The 21,642-nt window shown below is 38.1% G+C and overlaps 1 protein-coding gene across 2 annotated transcripts in view; it reads left to right on the top strand.

Annotated features, from left to right (window-relative positions):
• Positions 1-563: 563 nt before the first annotated feature.
• The window catches only part of plxna3 (plexin A3), a 172,510-nt gene continuing 151,431 nt past the window's right edge, over positions 564-21,642 (top strand). The window contains exons 1-3 of one of the 2 annotated variants that reach the window (XM_077223064.1): positions 564-748; positions 15,638-16,922; positions 20,841-21,023. In XM_077223064.1, the coding sequence (XP_077079179.1) occupies positions 15,738-16,922; positions 20,841-21,023 (1,368 nt within the window). In that variant the 5' untranslated portion in view covers positions 564-748; positions 15,638-15,737. Of the gene's footprint in view, positions 749-876; positions 996-15,637; positions 16,923-20,840; positions 21,024-21,642 lie in introns of those variants that run through there. The other variant, XM_077223065.1, reaches the window with a different exon arrangement.

Genomic DNA, 21,642 nt, shown 5'->3' on the forward strand with positions numbered 1-21,642 from the left:
CTAATAAATATTGACTAAAAGACACAAAAGTCCAAATTTGATTTAGTGAGAGCAGAAAGGGAAAGAGAAATGAATATTTTCACTGTGTGGAATCTTCCTTTTTTAGGTGATATATTATTATTATTATTATTTTTGCTTTTGTTGACTGGAAGATTAAACGATTAGTGTGCATTTATTAGCAAAAGATGCAACCAATTTCTCATCTCCCCGCATCATGACCTTAATTGTTGTAATCCAGACATATCCGTCTGTTTTTACAGTCTACTCAACATCTGGGTTGTTAGAGAACCCTGGATGAAGGGCGGGATGATGCCATTCATTATGACGGGGATGATTGACAACAATACTGTAAAAATATTTACGCATTTCTTGAATAATGAGATGATATTCCGCTGTGTCTTAGAATGGAAATATAAATTAAACTCAATCAATGTCTGTCTGGGCTATACTAAGTCCCCTGAAAAACACAAATGCTTTACAAACGCGTCTAGGCGCACCCCTAGTGTCCGAGTGGTACGCTCCATTTTAAAGCGATAGCTGCGACTCCACGCTTGTAAAGTAAAGCGCGACGCTTTCTTGAGGTACGGACTGGAGAATACCATGCCATCGACGCGTTGAGCTTATTTACGGTTTCACACGGGCGTTTTGCACTGGAAAATAACGCGATATCTCCGAATCCGCTTGCGTCAAGAACCGAGAGGCTCTACAAAACCCAACCGTGGATATAACTGTTGCACTTTGAACACAGGTACGAGTGATACACAAACATTCGCGCGAATGATTCATTCTGATGCGTGGCTTTATTGTACTGAAATCGCGAATGCATGATCTGGATATGTAACGCATGCTTCTTTTACTACAAAAAACAATGCTATCTCGTGGATGAGAGAATAGATGGTTAAACTGCTGTGTGGAAAGGATCATCCTGATGGATGTGGTCAATAAAGCCAGCAAGAACAAAGGGGGCATTAAAACCAGTGTTTAGCTAAAAGAAGGTAAAATACCCGTGCATTTATGCTGTGCATTTAGAAATGCATTAAAATGACTTGACTGTTTCTAGAAGCCAATTCACAATAAATAATTATTCCAGTCTTGCCTGTTGGTGGTTGTGCATGGATCTAACACATGCATATGGACATTTCAGATGGAAAGTTGCTTTAGATAAACAGTACACACCACAATCAGGGATTACAATTAAAGAAAATAGCCTTGTTTTAGTTCTTTAAGGTAGGCAGATTGAATAGATATATGGAAAAGGTGTTATCGTGCACTCAATCTGTTTGTCTGTCACATCTGTAACAGTCACATGACTGAAATATTGTTTTCCTCTAGGCAAATGACCCAAATGTTGTTCCTCCAGCCTAAACTAAAATCAAATGTATTGCTTAATTTGCGCATTGATTTCGTTTATTTCCTTGCATGGGTAATTGATGCATTAAGAGATCGTCTCAATAAGATGCAGTTGATGGGTCTGTAGCAAATCTGATCATTCAAAGCCTTTGGTGGCACTAGTTTGATCTACGTCTGGGTGGAGAGGAGAGGGGCTGTGGCTGCCTGCAGTAGCCGGATCAGGGATGCTCTCTCCCGGTGTGAGATTAGGTTGAGCTCCGCTGGAGAATGTTAGGTGCTGTGGAGGAGGGGACCGAGCAAAACGCTGTTTTAACACATCGCCGAAAACAATCTCGAATCTCCGATCTTTACATCGGAATATATGCTTTGGGGTAATGATGGATGATCTGCATGGAAAAATGAAAATATAGGTACATTATCTGTAAAGCATTAAACAAAATGGTAAAAGTTGGAACATCATAGGTAATAATAAAGTATTTATTATTTACATAAATATTAACATTATTTATATACATATTTTTAGTTGATGTATGTATTTTTACAATTGTATATATATATATATGTACAATTATATATGTGTTTGTGTGTATGCATATATATATGTGTGTGTGTATATGTGTATATATATATATATATATATGTGTGTAGATATGCAGAATGTATTATGTATACATACTGCCCGTACAACTATCTTCTATATCTATTAATTTCTCTCCCTCACTATTATATCGCTATAAATATTTTATATAGATACAAATGCACATAATCGATGCATATGTATTTCCAATAGTCTTGCATTTTATTTTGTAATCTGGTTTAATTGGAGACTGAACAATATCAAAGTTTCCATATTCATTCAGCGTTTTGCTCGATTGGCTCCTCTGTGAAATTACATTTTCCTTAGGATAGATCAAGCTGCAGTGTAGCGAACCTAAATGGATTGATTTAGGCTGGAAATACCTCCATAAATAAACTCAATCAGCGCATTAACCGACAAATTGGCCACTGATGTAAAAATAGAAAGTTGTTTGCAAGCGAGGAGACAACTGTCTGCTGTTATGGCTCTAGTAAGTGAACCTATAAGCATCACACGTTACCTGGTGTTTCTGCTCACGTACATGTGTAGATGAATTATAGGCCACATGTTTTTACCCCCAGCACTGAAACGAACACTCATTGAATTCAAAACAAGCCCGCTGAATGTGTTTAAGCAGCCTAAATGCATGCAAGTAGCCTACTTGGCTAGTCCATCTAAAGAAAATAAGCCTTTTTTTTCTTGCTGCATTATTAGATGATGTTGCGTTGATGAGATCAGTGCTGGTTAATGAATAACCCGTCCTCGTCAATTGAAGTACTGTTGTGCTGACCTTGTGCAGGCTGTTTTCATCTCTATATCTACACAGCAGACATTGCCCTCTTCCCTCTTTCATCAGCACACATGCTATTTAGTTGTCTGTTTGATTACCACCGGCCGAGCACCTGAGGATAAATCTGAACTGTAAATTTGCGCTGTGATTCGCTCGCCTCAGAGCAAGGTTACTGTCCTGCGGTAACTCCGGCCTTGTGATGTCAGCAAGCGGCCCTGCAACCTTGAGTGAGTTGGTTCTGTAGAATAAAACAGTGCGCTCATCCTGTGAGTGTGAGTAAGCCATGAGTACAACTGCCATGTGGAGTCACGGCTTGTGCTAATCACTGAACAATAGCTACTGTCTGTTCTCAAGCTCTCTCGCTCTCTTTCTCTCTGCCTGCTGCCTTCCCAATACGAATGCTTTAGGCCAGTGGATTTGTCTCGTAATATTGGATTAAGGTTTAGTTTGAAATGCTAAAGGTAGAAGTGTCCTGTTCTTTGATTAGTAGAGGTGTCTGGAGATCTTGTTAGATATCTTGTTGAGAACTCAATTACACTTTTAGAAAGAAAGTTTTCTAAAAGGGGGTTTTCACAGTGATGCCATAGAAGAACCATTTTTGGTTCCCTAAAGAACATTTCAGTCCACAATTCCTAAAAGAACCATTTCTCTTTGTGTGAAGAACATTTTAATAATCTAAAGAACCTTTTTCCACCTTAAATAACCTTACTATGGAAAATGGTTCTGCATCAATGCCATTAAATAACCTTAATTTTTGAGTTTATCCTGGTGGGTTTATGAGGATTCAGATTTCAGAATTCAAATTTATCAAAACTTGAATGTGGGCAAGTTTAATTAAAAAAGCAAAATTTTGAGCGGAAAGCTGAGAAAATTGTGTTTTTATAAATGATTACATCCAGGTCGGATTCAGAATGATGATTGAAACTTAGAATGGAGTTCATCAGCACCCAAAGCTTCACAGTCCTTTACCTCATTCTGGGTCGACATTTCATTCAGTTACATCAGGCAGTTTTGATTTATATGCTGTTTAATGTTGATGATCATGTTATTTTACATATGCATCTGCTTACATATGCTATGGCTTGCACACACACGGAGTGGAACTTTTTGAGCAGACCGCGCAGTGCACACACACGTAGCGAAACGCTGTGCAGACGCTTCGAAACCGTGCATCTTCGGAAGTTGAGGCGCTCACAAAGTTACAAAACATGCTGCGCCAGAGTTAAACCTAAATATTTTTGACCTTTTTTCTCTTTCGACCAAAAACCCAAAATCCCATTTCCAGCCAATAATTTTCAGCGAAATTTCGGTGCATCCCTAGAAATAAAATTTTGGTTGAATCACCCACCTCTACTTTGACCTAAATGGTCTATCGTTTTTTTTTGCTTTTGTTAAGCTGTATGTAGAGTTGCACGATTAATCAATAAATCGTATATATATATCAAATGTAAATGTATATATAAAAATTTGTATATTATCACTAGCCACGTTTCCACTGTCGAGCCAGTGCGAGCCAGGGCTTCAAACGGGTCGTGCCGGGCTAAAAACCTCGGGCCTGGAGCACCCAGCCCAAAACCATGCTGCGTTTCCAACAGTTCTCCACAGTGCTTCACTAAAACACACAAATCCTAGCCTAGAAATCTAGACGCACCCTAGCGGCAGCAAAAATTATTTTGCAGCAAGTGTGTTCTAGCAACTCTCCGTTGGCTTTCGAGCTGGAAAAACCAAACTCTAGTCAGGCCAATCACATCGTGTATAGAGTTGGTGGGCGGGCTTAACATAATGACGGCAGCGTTGTGACGGTTCCGCGTGATTTCCATAGGTGATTTCCCTGCTACTTGAAAACAAAGAAGGATCGGCTTTGGCCGCGACTCTGGATGACTTGGAGTTAAGAGATCATCACTTAAGTCATTCTTAAAAAAGGAAGTTGTGTTCGGAGTTTTGCCGACCGGATACGACAAAAGTTTAATATATCAACTAGCTCCGCTGGTGGAAAAACGCACGGGTTCACTCAGCCACAGCCGTTGCGTTGCTCTGGTTGCTTGTAGCGCTGTCCTATTGCGTGCGAGGGAATTTGAAAGACAACCGTTTATCCCGCCCCTCGGATTGAGGTATGCCAATTGTGAGTTCCCAGACCTAACATCTTGATGTAGGTCTGGCTTGCCAGGCTACACAGATCCATCATTGCACCAACAAATGGAAGTTTAATCAGAAAACGAATAAGAAAGAAATCACTGGAAACAGCAAGATCGCAAAACAAATATGATAAAAGCGACCGTTTGCTGGCATTTTTGTTGTTTAATTGTACAACCCAAGCATCAATGTTTTACCACTGGTTTACAATAAAAAGTGATACATTGATCATAGTGAATTAATTTGTGTCAAAATTGCACATTAGTCAGACAGAAATAAAGTGGTTTACCATTATTTCACAAAAGAAAGAGGACACTCTTTGGCCACTTATTCAGTTCCATCTGTTTCAGTTTATTTGTTACTAGGGCTGGGTATTGACACAAATTTCACAATTCGATTCGATTTCGATTCACAAGCTTGCAATTCGATTCGATTTTTGATTCAATATTGATTATTTTGGATATCAGGTACAATACATGGCAAATTTTCTCAAGGAAAACAAATCTCTTAACCAATGCTGTAAACTATGGGAGTCAGTTGTATCATTAAAATTGTTTCATTAGCCTACTATAGCCTAATATTAAAGGTAAAGATTTACTGATTTGTATACAAACAATTACACTTTTATTTATTTTTCTAATAATAAATTTATATGAAATATAAATATTTAAATGGTGGCTGTCATAAAAACTTGCCAGATTTATTCAAACATGCATATTGAAAAACATAAAATAATTATAAAATAACATAAAATGCATATGTAATATGGTGCATATATTTAGCAAAATGCTCCTCTCTAGAGTTAATTTTTCTAACTGACTAACGAGTTCATGGTCACTGGATATGGTTTTTCTGAGGTAAATGTGACGTTACTTGACATTGTTTACAAGCTGTTTCACTGACGTCTTTCCTCGGTTGAAACAATGATTGAGCGATTCCATGCGACAACAAGGATTTCGATAAGTTATACTCTATCTTTTAACACACTTTCAGATGCTCATTCATGTTTATTTCACGCTGTAACTGGTAATATTAAGGCGGAAGAGAAGATTATGTGTGCTCGGCGCTGCTGCTTCTCTTGAGCTGCGCCAGAGCGATCTCACGCCACAGCGCCAAAACGGTATTTATGTTTTTGAATTTCGTAAGAAAATGGACGTAATTTGAAATCTGAGACTTTGTTTCATATCAATAGTAACAAAGCACAAAGATTATTGCGTTTATTGGATGGGATGCGCGCTACAATGTTCCATTCATTCATCAACCGAAAACAGGATGACTAATCGATTCTTGGGATTTAAGAATCGATATCGGTTCGTAAAAATGAGAATCGATTAAAATCGAGAAATAGATATTTTTTACCCAGCCCTATTTGTCACAGGACATATTTACATCACATTTAGAAAAAATGATAATTTCTATAAATATGCCACCAAAAATACGACCTGAGGAGCTTTAGCACAATACAGTTATATTTTCAGTCAGAGAAACAGAGGAAGCTCACGAAAAAAAAGTTGCTTTATTTTATGATAGGCTTTGCAAAGCTAAATATGGATATCAGACAGTCCAGTAAGAGACGAGACGTACTGACAGATAAACTGAAAAAAATGATTGTGATAGCCTTTATGATTTGTCTGATTTCTTCATGTCATATTGTTAGTGCAGTCCTTTGCATTAAAAGTCTTTAATGCTGATGTTAGCTATTATAGCTGTAGAATCATCCGGCGCTGCCGTCTACAGACTCAGGTAAACTCCGCCTCTGTTCGTAACCACTCCTCAAGCCCGAGTTGGCCTGCTTTGGACCAAGGTTTTCGTCGGGCCAGAAAACCCTGGCCGTTGGCCCCGAGGAAGCCCCGGAAGTGACAGTGCAGTCAGTGGAAACGCGACAGGCCCTGGCACGCACTAGCGCGCTCGTTTTTGGCCCATGAACAGTGGAAACGCGACTACTGATGTCTACGAAAGCGATAAAAAAAGAAAAGAAAGTAAATCACCTTTTAAAAAGTAACACGGCACTTCAAATAATGATTGTATCGATTACATTGTTACACTACCAGTTGGCGAAAAGTGACTGTTAAAAATTTTTTTTGCCATTGAATCATTCATTCAAGAGATTTGTTAAAAAAAACACTGATTCATCCACTAATGAAACAAGTGAGTTATTTACCCTGTGACTCATTGAATGTAATATTTTTTTTAAAAATAGTTCGTTCAGATTCATTAAAAACTTTAAGTAGACTGCAGCAATTAACATTTGTCAACATTTTGTTTAGTTTTCTGTTCAGAATCGTGGGAGAATCATGATATCTGTTTGAAACCAAGAAATCTTGATTCTAAATTTATCCAGAATCGTGCGGCTCTAGTTGTAAGGCTACATTTTTAAATAGGGACATTAGTTTGGCTGTATTGTTCAGTGACTTGCAAAATAGTCTTAAAAAACAACATTAAAAAAAGAATCGTGATAAGATCGTGATCCTGCCTGAAAAGAATTGTGACAACATCGCCCACCCATTACTTATACTTATACTTAAGTCATGCTAGATGCCATATTTAATGTTTTGCAGATGAAAATGAGGCAGACAGACAGATAGATAGCGGTTTAAAAGGGTTGTGTTGATGTGTACTCAAATGTTGACTGTTCACAATATTAATATGTCTTGTGACAACAAACCCTAAAACTTGTGTTAAATAATGTTAAAAACACATTATAAACGGTTGAACTGACTGTTTATCCATCTTTACATTCAAAGTTTTATAATTCCTTTCCTCAGTAAAGAGTTATAACTTTTTGTGTTTAAGATTTTTGCCTGGCAGACTATTGGTGACCCAAGTCATATTTAATATCATAGACCACATATATTAATATCAAAACCATAATATAGATATTTGCAGGTGAACTTTTTGCATTCTGAATTTACTGCAGTCAGTAAATCTCGTTTTAGTTACTACCGCTCTTTTTCAATAGCGGTTGTGCCACAAATATATTTGTTATGCTTTTTTTCCCTGCATAGACAATCATTTCAGAAGTGAAAGAGAGAATGTTACAAAATATTTGACCCCGGCCTCCAACAGGATGAGACTCAAAACTAAAATAACAAAAAGAGGAAATAATCGGAGGACACATGGAGGTTCCTCAGCCGCCTCTTGTGACCCTGAGAGCTCATAATGCTTAAGGTTATGACCCTCAGAAGAGAAGTGCATTATATATGTGATGCCGAATTATTCTGAGGATTGTATGTATGGAGAGTTCGGCCCTTTGTTGATATTGTGGTCACTCGAGGACAGAATTGCTTATGGCCACGGCAGCGTCTTGCCAAGAGATACAGCATATAATATTTGCCTGAAGCTCTGTCAGTTATATCAGATGACTTGGGCTTTATTTTACTTTGCTCTTTTTTCATTTGAAACAATATTTGTGTAGAGAATAAGAGGCATGGGAGGAATGTTTGAACAGTCTGCATTAGTATGAAGCCATTTGTTCCACTTTTGACAATGTTTTTGTTTTATATTTGTCAGTCAATTAAAAACTTTAATTAAATTAATTGCACAATAAGCCAGTTAATTTATTAAATTAAAATACAGTTAATCGCATATATCAATATTTTCTGAAAAATCACCTAAATGAAGATCGTTCAAAGACATTGTTACTGTGGCAGAGGGAAAGCATTGAATTGACATGACACAAAGTGGATTTAGAAGTCAATATATTGATCATTTCCATATCTTTGAACATAAATCTGTCAGAATCCATGGCGAGAGTTTCTCATTTTGTCTGAGGTTGATTTAGTAGATTTAGTTATTCACACAGGACACTTTTTTGTATTCCTCTATGCTGTTTTTTTTGTTATATGTCAGATATTTTTAGTGTCATGCATCATGAGTGCTGTGTGTGGAATTAATTGTTAAAATGGTATAGCATTAGGCAAGGCAAGGCAAGGCAAGTTTATTTATATAGCACATTTCATACACAATGGTAATTCAAAGTGCTTTACATATAAGAAATTAAAATAATCAAAAGAAATCAGAATAATTAAAACAGTTTAGAATAAAAGATAAAAAATAAAATACAGTGCAAACAGTCGGACGAACAGTGGCACAGTGCTCATTCAGTAAATGCACAGTTAAACAGATGTGTTTTAACCATTAGTTAAATATATAATGTAATGTATTGAATGTTCTAAGATAATTTCTTTAAGATATTTTTTTATACATAAATAAAAAGTGTGTATATATATATATATATATATATATATATATATATATATATATATTTGAATTGTCCAGTGTGCCTCCTATGTTTTATGCGAATGGGTTGTGGTTGGTGTGCCCTTTTACATGGAAAAGGAGATTAAAAGTAATATATATATATATATATATATATATATATATATATATATATATATATATATATATATATATATATATATATATATATGCTTCCCTGTTGGCCTGATCGGTCCCAGTGTGGATTCATCCATGTGTGATATCATGTGTCCTATCCCGTGAAATAGCATTTTTTTCGTTGTCTTCTTTCTAATCAAGAGCTGTTGACCCTCATTACAGAAGTGAGGAGAAGAGGATGCTGTTGTGAGTCCTTGATTAGATGGACTAGTGATGTATTTCTCTCTCTCTCTCTCTCTCTCTCTCTCTCTCTCTCTCTCTCTCTCTCTCTCCTCCCTCCCTCCCTCCCTCCCTCTATATTTACTCAAATAATTACTGAGTAATATTAATTAACCACATGTATTGTTTGGTTTGGACTATAGTTTGAAACTATGCATAATTTATTGTCATTACTATAGTAGTAACATATAACTACGTCACCTTAAAATAAAGTGTTACCCAGTTTTCTCCCATACAACGATTTACCATAGAAATATGTATATCCCTGACCCCAATTTTGAAAAACCCTGCTTTAGATCCTTGTTTCAATTTATTTTCTCTCCATTGGTGCTTTTTTAGTTGTTTTGACAGAGACTGTGATTTCCCTGGTAAATATTTATATGGGTTATTACCTGCCTGTGTCATTTAAAATCATTTAGTGAATTTGTCAAAGCACAGCAGACGTGCCTCAGAACTCGAATCGTCTCGAAGCAGTTTCCCTGTGAAAGGAAATAAATGAATATTTTCTGTGTTATTGATATTTTCACGGCACTTGCTTCACCCCGACTGTAGCATGTCAGGTGATCGTGTGATTCTCTCTCTTTCCTGAACCACTAACCACGAGCTCTCATATTGCTCAAGATCATTGTGCCCCTCTCTACCCCCTTTCACTGAGTTTTGTGCCGTTGGACTCGAGGGCTCAATCTAAAATTGTCCATTATTTTTCCAGCAAGTGACCATACTGATTGATGTGCCAATTCACCGGTGATGAAGAGGGGCAGCAGTGAGCTAAAATTACTGTTGAAAAACAAAGCTAACAGATGAGTCCATTTCACCTGTGTGCCATCAAAAAAAGCAAACACACGGGCACGTACTGGCATGTGAAGCGGGTTGTTTAATGGGCACAGCGCTGCTCGTCTCATCAGGATTCCACCCGGCTTCTTGTTTACAGTTCAGGACGGGCAGAAAGGTCACAGTGGGGCGTTTGTCAGAAATATTGATGGTCTTGAACAATTGCAGAGTGCCCGAACAGCCTTATACATATAAATATTTGTTTTGGGTCGTCGTAGATTTGCCAACTCCACCAGCGCATAGACACTTCAGTGCTGACGGACGCTAATGCTTTCGGCGACGACTTCTTTCTTGCAGATTGCATGTTTGCTTTATCTGTGCTCTGTTTTGATGGGAAATTTAGTGCAAATGGTTTAATTTTGATATATTTTGTGTTTGCAGTGTTCCGTGGCCCCCCGTTGTGTGTTTAGCTTTATGAAAAGCTAAACACTATAAAGACAATGAAATCTGCCTAATTTGCTATTAAGATGTACAGTAATGCTTAGATCTGAGCAGATACCCCCTGACGCTTATGTGACTTTCTCTCTCTGTCTGTTTTTTTCTGGGTTCAAGCATTCTGCTTAGGCATTGAGCTTTTGCACTGGCACCAGCCGGCTTCCACTGTGCTAATCAAATTACTGTGATTGCTGTTCAATAGCTTCTCCTGCAAATCAGGGAATGTATTACAATACATCATTATAATACAATGAGCAAGGATTTCAGATTTTAGGAACCTGAATGGCTGCAGTGATTTTTCCAGCATTGTTTGCCATGTTAAATTACTGGAATCTTTCAAAGGTACGCTTTATAGATGGCATCAAGGTAATTGACATTGTTCTTTTTTTTTTTTTTACTATGCAGATATCAGTTGTGTTGTAAATACATCATCTTTATGTGCACTGTTTGTGAAATTCCTGTATTTGTGTGTTTTGTACATACTTTTTCAATTTGGTTTTAGGTCTGAAACTTGCAGATGCATTTTTTGTGATTTAATATAGGCTATGGCAAATCATCATTCAGATGTTGTTATTGTTATGCAATTTGAAAGTGACAAATGCATGAGAGAAAATGCTGTTTGCTTTGCTTTTATCCAACGGGAGAAATGTAGATTGCATCATTTGCGCTTTTTCATTAAAGGAACCTAAAGTAGCTGTATAGCGAGAATTAGATATTGTGATTATATTATTCTATCACTGCCACAGTATTTAAACTTCAATAAAAAAATGTGGCAGTATAGCTTGAGCACATGTTTTCCATGCAGAGACAAATTTAAGCAAGACTCTTTAGTTCTGCCACATGCAGAAAGACTGTAGTGCTTAGGTTGTGGTTGAAGTGAAGCCTTATTCCGCCCGTGTGTGCTTAATGTGGCCCTTCCTGACCCTTCCCTTCCCTTCTCTTTGGAGAGAAAGACAGAAAGAAAGGGAGACAGACAGCAGAAGCCATGCAGACCTCTTTCATTCCTGCTGTTCTGCCCAGTGGGGGGAAGCAGTGATTGAACAAACGACCGACGTGTTTGATCTGCAAACCGCTTGTGTTAAATTTTCAGAGCGAATGAAATGGTGCTACAACCTCTTGCTGGGTTTTTTGTGTTCTTTCTGTCTTAATTCTGTCGTTTTGTGTCTTGCTCAGGTTTAAAAATCGAAAGAAGGTTCTTATTCAGTACTAGTTCCTTTTTTAGTTTATATACTCAGGGCTCCAGACTGCAACCAAACGGTCGCATTTTGTAAAAATTTTTTTCTTGCCGGTGCGACTAAGTTTTGTTAGAGGTCGCACTGGTTCCACCACCCAACTGATAAGAGCTGCAATTTCTGTTGCACATGAAAAAGATTGAACGGCAAACTAAAGCTGAATTAAACCACTTCTCGTTTGAGCTGCGCAGCACCAAGGTTATTATAGTTTTGCATTTTTAACTTAGTTTTTATTTGAATATTTTTTTCAAATTTCCTATAAATTTCAGTTTAGTTTTAGTTAGTTTCATTAATGGTTTTGTTAGTTTTAGTTTAGTTTTTATTTTGTGAACACATTTATATTTAGTTTTTACATATTTAGTTTCAGTTTTAGTAATTATAGAGTAACAAAGCACTTCCAGGTAAAGACATTTAGTTGCAGCAAAATTTAGCCTAATGCTTGCAGTTTAAAGTTGACTTTTGTGCAAACCTATTAATAATAAAAATAAAATAGTTTTTTGAGATTGAACAAAGAACCAAACAAATGCAACTTAAAAGTTTAAATCTAAAAATTATTCATATTAAAGGTGCTCTAAGCGATGTCGGGTGACGTCACTTCTTGTTGACGTTTAAAGTGAATAATGAGGAGATGTTTGCTGTATGTGACAAAATGTTTTGGCCTAAACAACGCGTGACATCGCTTAGAGCACCTTTAAAGATGAAATCATGTTAAACCTGTGGAAAGAAAATATGCGATTGATTATTCTTTAATGGTTATTTCTATGATTAATCCTTTCAAATATTATTATTGTATTGATCAATTTATGCTTTGTCTATTGTATATTTAATATCATATACTCATAGTTCAACTTTACGTTTTCTGCTCAGTGTGGTATCCTGTCTCATATGTGTGGTATCTTGTTAATTAATAAGTTTCACATTAGATGGTTACAGCTGTATTTGCATAAGGACATAATGGAAATACTTATTTGGCCATTTCGGCCTCTTAAGGGCTGGTTTACACATAAAGCCTTTTTGCTTTGAAAAAACGTAAGTGAAATGGGAAAAAAGTGCAAGATCTCAAGACGGGTCTTTTAAAAGTTGAACTAAACTTAAGCGCCGCATTTTAGAACAGCGAGTCATGCACGAGACGCTGCAAAAGACGTGAGCGCAATGGTCATACATGTCCGTCTAGTTCGTGTTTAGTTATTGTTCTAAGATATTTAATGGGCAGAAATTTGCTCTCAAGCCACAGCCTGATTTGAAACCACATTTTTGTTCTTTGAATTATTTGGTCGAACCGGTTCCCAAATTGCACTGAATGATATACATTAGCAAATTGATTGTAATTTGAATAATTTTTTTAAATACTTTTTCAATAATCACAATTGTTTGGAAAGGTCATGAAAAAGTATTGATGTGGGAACCCTGCATTATTGTTTTGAAATGTAAAATAATCAGCATTTGACAACAGGCCTTTGAAGAGGGTTTCTACTGTCCATTTTTTAGTCCTCCAAATCACAATGAGCCAGAATCACTGTAATCTGAATCTGAACCAGAATCATTAAATTCCTTACGATTCCCATCCCTGTTCTTGCTGTCTGGTTAAGGGGTGCTTCCTAATTAACAAATGCGCTTGCCTGGGATTAGTGCTTGCAATGACCATAAAGGTTTATTAGCAATCCATTGAGTGAAAGGAGTGGGAGTGACAAGGCTTGGCACCAACAGAAGCCACTCGATCAATACATACCCCCAAAATCCCCTCACCCAGCTGTCACGCACTGGCTCACAGTCCACTCTGAGTCATTAATGCCTCCAAATGGCAGGGATGGATTGAGTCTTAGGCAGAAGTGATGAAATTCTGATTGTTGGGTTTTAAAATCGGCCATTGTCAAAGTTCATTGCACTAGAACTTAAATCTTCATTCCCGGTAAGAATCTCCAAGAACGCTGTGGCATAGAGCCATGGGAACGTTAAAGGACAATTCCGGCCAAAAATGAACCTAGGGCTAAATAACACGTGGGTGCCGAGTTGACCGTTCTCTGGGATGCCTTTTAATGATAATCGAATGTACCCAGTTTTAACGTTAGTTTTAGTTTAACCACAGATTAGCTTATAACGCTTTTGTATGGGGCATCGAATAAGTAAAAATAAAAATCGCTTGTTAATACCACTTTGTAAGTGTAGAGACAGTTTAATTAGAAGATACTTTACAAAGACAGTACACTTTGCATAGATAGGCAGGAGCCATCTTTGGAAAGCAGTCTCAACCAGTCAAACCATGAACGCCGTGCTACGTGCTGGTCGATAGTCACAGTTCAGCTCACGTAGCACGGCGTTCGTGGTTCGACTGGTCGAGACTGTTTTCCAAAGATGACTCCTGCCTATATATGCGAAGTGTACTGTCTTTGTAAAGTATCTTCTTATTAAACTGTCTGTACACTTACAAAGTTCTCAATGCTTCTCTTTGGAGGTAGAGACCCTAATTATGCTACCGTGTTAGTGTGGGGGTATTTTGAGCCTTGTTAGTGGTATTAACTAGCGATTTTTATTTTTACTTATTCGATGCCCCATACACTAGGGATATAAGCTAATCTGTGGTAAACTAAAACTAACGTTAAAACTGGGTACATTCGATTATTATGAAACCGCATCGTAGAGAACGGTCGACTTTTTACCCATGTGTTATTTAACCCTAGGTTCATTTTTGGCTGAAATTGTCCTTTAATGAACGTTAATGTTAAATTAATGACCGCCACATCTGTCTCAAGTCCCACGGAGGAGCTTCAGAAAGATAACAGGAGGCGACGACAGTGCAAGGAGAAAGTCCAGGCCTTGTCCTCTCTCCTTTCACTCCTCCTTTTATATTTCCAGAGCTTCTCCTGGGACTCGAGACCAGTGTGGCACGTAGGTGACGCTCATTAACACTCGCGCCACCGGCTCCATTCCCACGGCTCTCTGCCCTGCCCTGCTTGCCAAAAACACCTCTTGTACCTGTGTGCAAGACAGATGAATACATGCAACACATGACTATTCACATTTACACACCAACAGTGCATTTTCGATGCTCAGAAACTTGGCCTGTCTAATCACAGTGTGGTAATACAGAGGAAGTTGGACATGTTTTATGGTAGACAAGGTATAGATATGCACTACCAAGGAATCATATGATCTTGGTAGTGTTAGTACTTTACTAGGGTTCTTTGAGCTACATGGATTCTCAGTAAAATGTGGGAAAATCTGCAAAACTTGTTTGTGGTTTTATAGAACACTAGAAGCTTTGCATATCCTTCCAAAGAAGTAGATGTAGTGTATTGTTACTAGATGCATGATCATTATTGCATGATCAATTGCTTGATTTCTTTTAGCGTTGGTTGTTTTGTGATACCGATAGGTATTGCAGCTTTAGAAAGAGGTTGTTATTGAAGAATGAGGCAGCACACACTATATTGTACTACATTGCAAACCAACAAGAAACAGAATGTTTGATTATAAGGTTCGGGGTTTGGGTCAAAAAAACTAAATTATGACATTTTTTTTCTTTGCAAAAAACATTGCCTTGGGGAAAAAGTGAAATTTTAAAGTGTGATGACCCCTTTAATGCAATTAAACTTTTAAAGATAAGACATTGCTTTGCCTGCATAATCCATCAACGTTTCTCATTTTTTTTCATCGTTTCTCTCTCTTTCATTGTAGACATGAACCACTGAGACAGCAAAAGAAGAAAAAGCCTGGAATAAGCTTGAGGGAAGAGCTTCGTCTCATCCCCCCCCCCCACGATTGAAAGTTTGGAATCATGAGGTCCTTGTGGCTGCTGGTATTAGCCGTCTCTGTTTTGACCGGAACCATCATGGCGTTTCCTATGACTCCTACGGAACACCCTGAATTCACCGGAAGCTTCAGGGTTAAAGACACGAGCCTCACGCACCTCACGGTGCACCGCAAGTCTGGTGAGGTGTTTGTCGGCGCGATAAACCGAGTTTACAAGCTCTCCGCCAATCTGACCGAAATACGTTCGCACCAGACTGGTCCCGTGGAGGACAATGCCAAGTGCTACCCGCCACCCAATGTACGAGCCTGCAAGCAGAATCTGGAATCCACAGACAACGTCAACAAATTGCTGCTGGTTGATTACGCTGGCAACCGTCTGGTGGCCTGTGGAAGCATCTGGCAGGGCGTGTGCCAGTTCCTCCGGCTGGAAGATCTCTTCAAGCTTGGTGAACCGCATCACCGTAAAGAACACTACCTCTCAGGAGCCAAAGAGTCAGATGGGATGGCTGGAGTCGTGGTGGGCGACGATGACGGAGACTTGAAGAAGAAAAAGAAAGGTGGTAGTCGCCTCTTTATCGGTGCTGCCATCGATGGCAAATCTGAGTATTTTCCAACCCTATCCAGCCGTAAACTGGTGGCTGATGAGGAGAGTGTGAACATGTTCAGCTTGGTCTACCAAGATGAGTTTGTGTCTTCACAAATAAAGATACCTTCAGACACGCTGTCTCAATATCCCGCGTTTGACATCTACTACGTTTATGGGTTCTCCAGCCGTACGTACATCTATTTCCTCACTTTGCAACTGGATACCCAGCTCACCCAGGTGGACGCGACTGGCGAGAAGTTCTTCACCTCAAAAATCGTCCGCATGTGCTCCAATGACACTGAGTTCTACTCCTATGTTGAGTTCCCGCTTGGGTGCACCAAGGATGGTGTGGAATACCGACTTGTTCAAGCCGCCTACAAACACCGTCCTGGAAAGATTCTGGCCCAGGCTCTTGGCCTGTCTGAGGATGAGGATGTCCTGTTCGTGATCTTCTCCCAGGGTCAGAAGAACAGGGCTAACCCACCAAGAGAAACAGTGCTGTGCCTCTTCACACTGCACCAGATTAACCTGGCCATGCGAGAGAGGATCAAGTCGTGTTACCGTGGGGAAGGAAAACTGTCTCTGCCGTGGTTGCTCAACAAGGAGCTGCCTTGTATTAATACGGTGAGTCTTTGAATGGAACTGTCTGTCTCCGTCTGTCTCCCTGTCTGTCTCCCTGTCTATCTATCTGTCTGTCTGGTAAACTAACTTAAAGTGATGGCAATAGATTATGGTGATGATTTAACCCTTTTTTCCTTGAAGCATGGTTTCATTTGATTCACCCAAACAATTTGCTAGGGTTGGACGATATGACCAAAATCTTGATAAAAGTAATTTTATTTCACAATAACAATATATATCACAATATAGTTATTTTTGCTTTAAATAAGTTTTTTTTATATCAAAAGTTTAGTATTTTATTTAATTTCAATTTTAATAAAGTAGTATACATTTAAAATGTTGTACATCTACTCATTACTGATTATAACATTAATGTAATTATCAGCATATTGGTATTGGGGATAATTTTTTATGTTGGTGCATCCTTAATCTCTAATCATGTGCCTATCCATATCCAAGCCCCCCCCCCCCCAAAGATGGGTTGATAAAAATCTGATTGGTTCATTTGCTTGTTATTTCCATGTTGACCCAGGAACATGTCCTTGTTTAAATCATGTTGTTAAAGCTTATATCAGTGTCATTATAGGTACCTGTACTGTAACAGAGAGTTTTCATGCTCAAATAATTGCAGACCTTCAGTCTATAGTCTGTTTTCCATTTTATATCTATTGTTGCTCCTGAAAAACTAATTTGTGGATGCTAGACATGATTCCCATTGACCTAATTGTGACGTGTTGCAGACTTTTCAGGAATGCCTGTGTAGGGGAAACTGTCTAACATAATTACACATCTTAATCTGATGTAATGTATCTTTGATGAAAAATCTATTCAAACCAGACAGGGTAGGAAGCAATAGCTTATTATGTGAGAGATGAAGAAGGTGATGGCTAGACATCAAAATCAATACGCCTCTGACATTTTAAACCAGTCAAGTGTACCACACATGGTCAGTCTCTAGAAACCCTTGACTCTTTATTTATGAATCTTTAATATTTGTCTCCTGTTATCTAGTGAGCAAAGACAAATCACATTTATGATTTTGTTATTTATCTGCCTTGAAGCTAGGCAGAGGTTTCTTTTGCAATTTAAAAATCCTTTAAAAAGTGTGTTCACATCAACTATGTCCAAGGGTTACTATCTTGTCATTTTGTAGATAATTATCATACACTAGGGTTGGTGTCAAAAGTACCATGGTACAATACCAGTAATTTGCACTTTACAGTACCAGATGACAATGTGCTTTGACAATACTACAAAGGCTAATGCTGATTGCGTGCACTTTCCTACAACAAATGCTGAGAATGCATGACTGAGGAATAAAGGGTGCACTTAAGAAAGGTTATGCTGCCAAATTCAGCCATTTTTCATGTTTGCATGTGTCTATTTGAGTAATATGGTAATAGTTGATATTTTATTGCTAAATTATGATATATAATGTTTATGTACTGGAATATTCAAATTAATAATTTGGAATAATTTCAAAAATATGCTGAGACTTGCACCTTTTGATAGTAATTTGTAATTAGTTTAATACATTTTATTTATTATTAATGTATTAATTCATGTTACATTAATTATTTAAAGATATAAATTACCTGCCTCAAAAATTACCTCAAAAACTTGAGATTCATGTATATTTCAATTATTAGTTTAGTAAACATTTCAGTTTTCTATTCAAATCTATCATGTATATTAAAACACTCTATGTACTGTCAGAGATACTGAAGCCAAGATTTTGGTTTTGAACCAACCCTAGCGTACATATTGAATCATTTTGCTGCATATTTGATATGTTAGTTGTCTGTTAGTTATTTACGAACTCTGGGCTTGTAAACTTAAGATCTTGTTTTGTTACAGTAGCAATGTTTTCCCCCTGTAAAAAAAACAGACAGCATTAGCAAACTGGGAGAGTTTGTTTTTTCTTTTTTTTTGCCTGGAGGACAACTAGACGAGTGGACAATTTGCGTCCGTGGCTGTAATTGCGCCGGGAACAATAGCACAACACCTCCCGGCCCAGCCAGAGCAGATGGGGCGAAGATGGCGAGTGCCGATGACCTCGTTCATTTGGGGGGAGTGGCTGTGGCTGTTTTTATGAGCACCAACAGGGTTCCCCATGACTGATGCAAATCTGCTCATGATTCCAGCGCTGCGGCTGTCGTGGTATTATTAGCTTTTTCTCATGCACGGCAACAGACCTCCCCTTATAATGAGAGCGTGCGTGTCTGCCGCAAGCTCATGCTTCATTTAATACATTTACCCTTCATATGCATGCAGAAAAACAAGCCGTTCGACCAGCCTACCCCCCCCCCCCCCCCCAAAATCATCATTCAACGGCACGCTCTCTATATGCCCATCGCCTTCGGAAGAATTCGGGTGGAAGCTGTAGCACCTTTGTGTTTGTCATTACCGCCGCAAAACGTCTTGCTGTTCGAGCTGATATCATTCATCCTGACCTCGTGCTGCACTTTACAGATTTTCTGTGTGTGCCGTTGGAGGCCGGGGTTCAGAGGAAGCGAGATTAAAGAGCTTTGTGTGTTCAGTTAATTTTCGAGAATCGGGTAATGAGTCAACAGTTCACCTCCAGGATGAACCCGGAGACTAGGTTGGGTACTCAATGACATCATCGTTCGGCCGATTGATATGTTGCAGATGTTAGTTTGCGCAATTGATTTTTGAATAAAAGAATTGGTAACCCTACATCATGTAGTTGTTTTTAGTGAATCTTACATATTTATTTTATTATTATTATATATTTTTTGCCAGATTAAAGAGCTTTGTGTGTTCCGTCGAGCTCTGAGAACCTGGAAATGAGTCGATAGTTCACCTCCAGGATGAACCGGAGAACTAGGTTGGGTCCTTGATGACATCATCAATTTTGGACGATTGATATGTTGCAGATGTTAGTTAACGCAATTGATTTTTGAATAACTCTTGTGACATTTCCTTAAGGTGAAATGACATGCTGTGATTTTCTTGTATTTTTTCCTCCTCTGTGTCAGCGGACAGCCATTAAAATCCGCTGAAATAATGCTTTTCAGAGACACTCTGAGGGCAAATGGTGCCTCTTTCGGGAGAGAGCACATCTAAAGTGATAAAGCACTGACAGTGAGGTAGATTGCAGGATGATGTCATGTCTCACCGGTCGGTGCGCGCCAGGCCCTGGTCTGATCCCCATGGGCTCACTTTCACAGCCTCTGTTTGGGTGGCTCTTCTCTGTCTGATCTATTAGCAGGCTCATCCTGTCTCAGATGCTGTGATTTGACGACAACTGGAGAAAGCTATGTCTTCGGGAAATTTTGGCTATTATGTCTTAGGATTTGCTTGTGTGGATGTATTTGATTTTTTTTTTTGGATAAGTAAATACATTTAAGTATTTAATCCAGGCCACAAATTAGTTTTTACTATCATGTATTTTTATTGACCTTTAATGTCCCCAAAATTTCTTAAAAGCACTAACAAGGGCCACTATGGTTTAACTAATACTTTTAAACTAACGAGACGGCTAAATTTTCTTTTCTTTTCATTTTTAATGAAACAATTTTTCACTGTAACAGAATCGCTAACCCTATTGTGATTTAGTTGTTTTTACTGAATCTTTATTTTGTATTTATTTTTAAACCATTCACTTTTAAAATGTAATTATTTGTTATTTTTGTTTTGTGATTTTGTTTAAAATCAGTTACAGATTCTCTAACCTTATCATGTAATTGTTTTTACTGAATCTTAAATATTTCATATAAGTTTTACACCATTCATTGTTTACAATACATCAGTTTAATAATTTGTTTAATTTACTTAGTTATTTTTTACCACACTATTTTTTTCTACACATGGCCCATTTCAGGCCAGAACATGAACACAAAAACAATCTTACAAATAAAAACGAATTACTCTTCATCGTTTTGTTTTTTTGTCCTGTAGCCCAAGCAGATTGGTGATGATTTCTGCGGCCTGGTTCTGAACCAGCCTCTCGGGGGATTGAGGGTCATTGAGGGCACTCCTCTGTTCGACGACCGCTCTGACGGGATGGCGTCCGTGGCTGCCTACACATACGGAGATTATTCGGTGGTGTTCGTGGGGACTCGCAGTGGCCACCTCAAGAAGGTAAGAAATAACCCGTCTGTGTGTTTTACCGCTGACTTTATGCAGATATCGTCAGTGCCTGGGCTTTTGTTGTCTTTTTGGAGTTGGTTGTTTGGGAATATAGTGTGATATGGTCATATAGTGATATGGTGAAGATGTGCTCAAGGGAGTTTGCTTATATTTGAAGTGCACTGACTGACTAATCGGTTACAAATTCTTCTAATCCGTCAGTGATGATGTACTACATTGGAAGGTCAAAGTCAACAGTGTGTGCAGTGTGTTACTTCTGTAAAGTGGTGTTTCTTAGAGTGAAACAGGATTATTCATCAAGAACTTGAGACTTGTTTTTATCCATAGGGAATTGATTGATTTGTGATTTCTATGACATATTTGTATGGCTGTTGGATTTGAATTAGTAAGATGGACTGGTGACATCAGCAGAGAAGAAAAGGTTTATTATATTTTTATTATTGAAGTCAAGCAAGCTTTTTACATTTTCATTATTACAAAGGAAAACTTTTTTAAATAAAATATAAAGTGCATCTTATGAACGAGAATGTGGATTTAAAAACTGGGGCAGTTTTTTTTTTTCCATCCATCCATCCATTAGGGCTGGTCCGAATACCATTTTTTGAGCTTC

Source organism: Siphateles boraxobius, unplaced genomic scaffold, assembly GCF_051911475.1.
Source record: "Siphateles boraxobius isolate OS27281-9 unplaced genomic scaffold, OSU_SipBor_1 9, whole genome shotgun sequence".
NCBI lineage: Eukaryota > Metazoa > Chordata > Actinopteri > Cypriniformes > Leuciscidae > Siphateles > Siphateles boraxobius.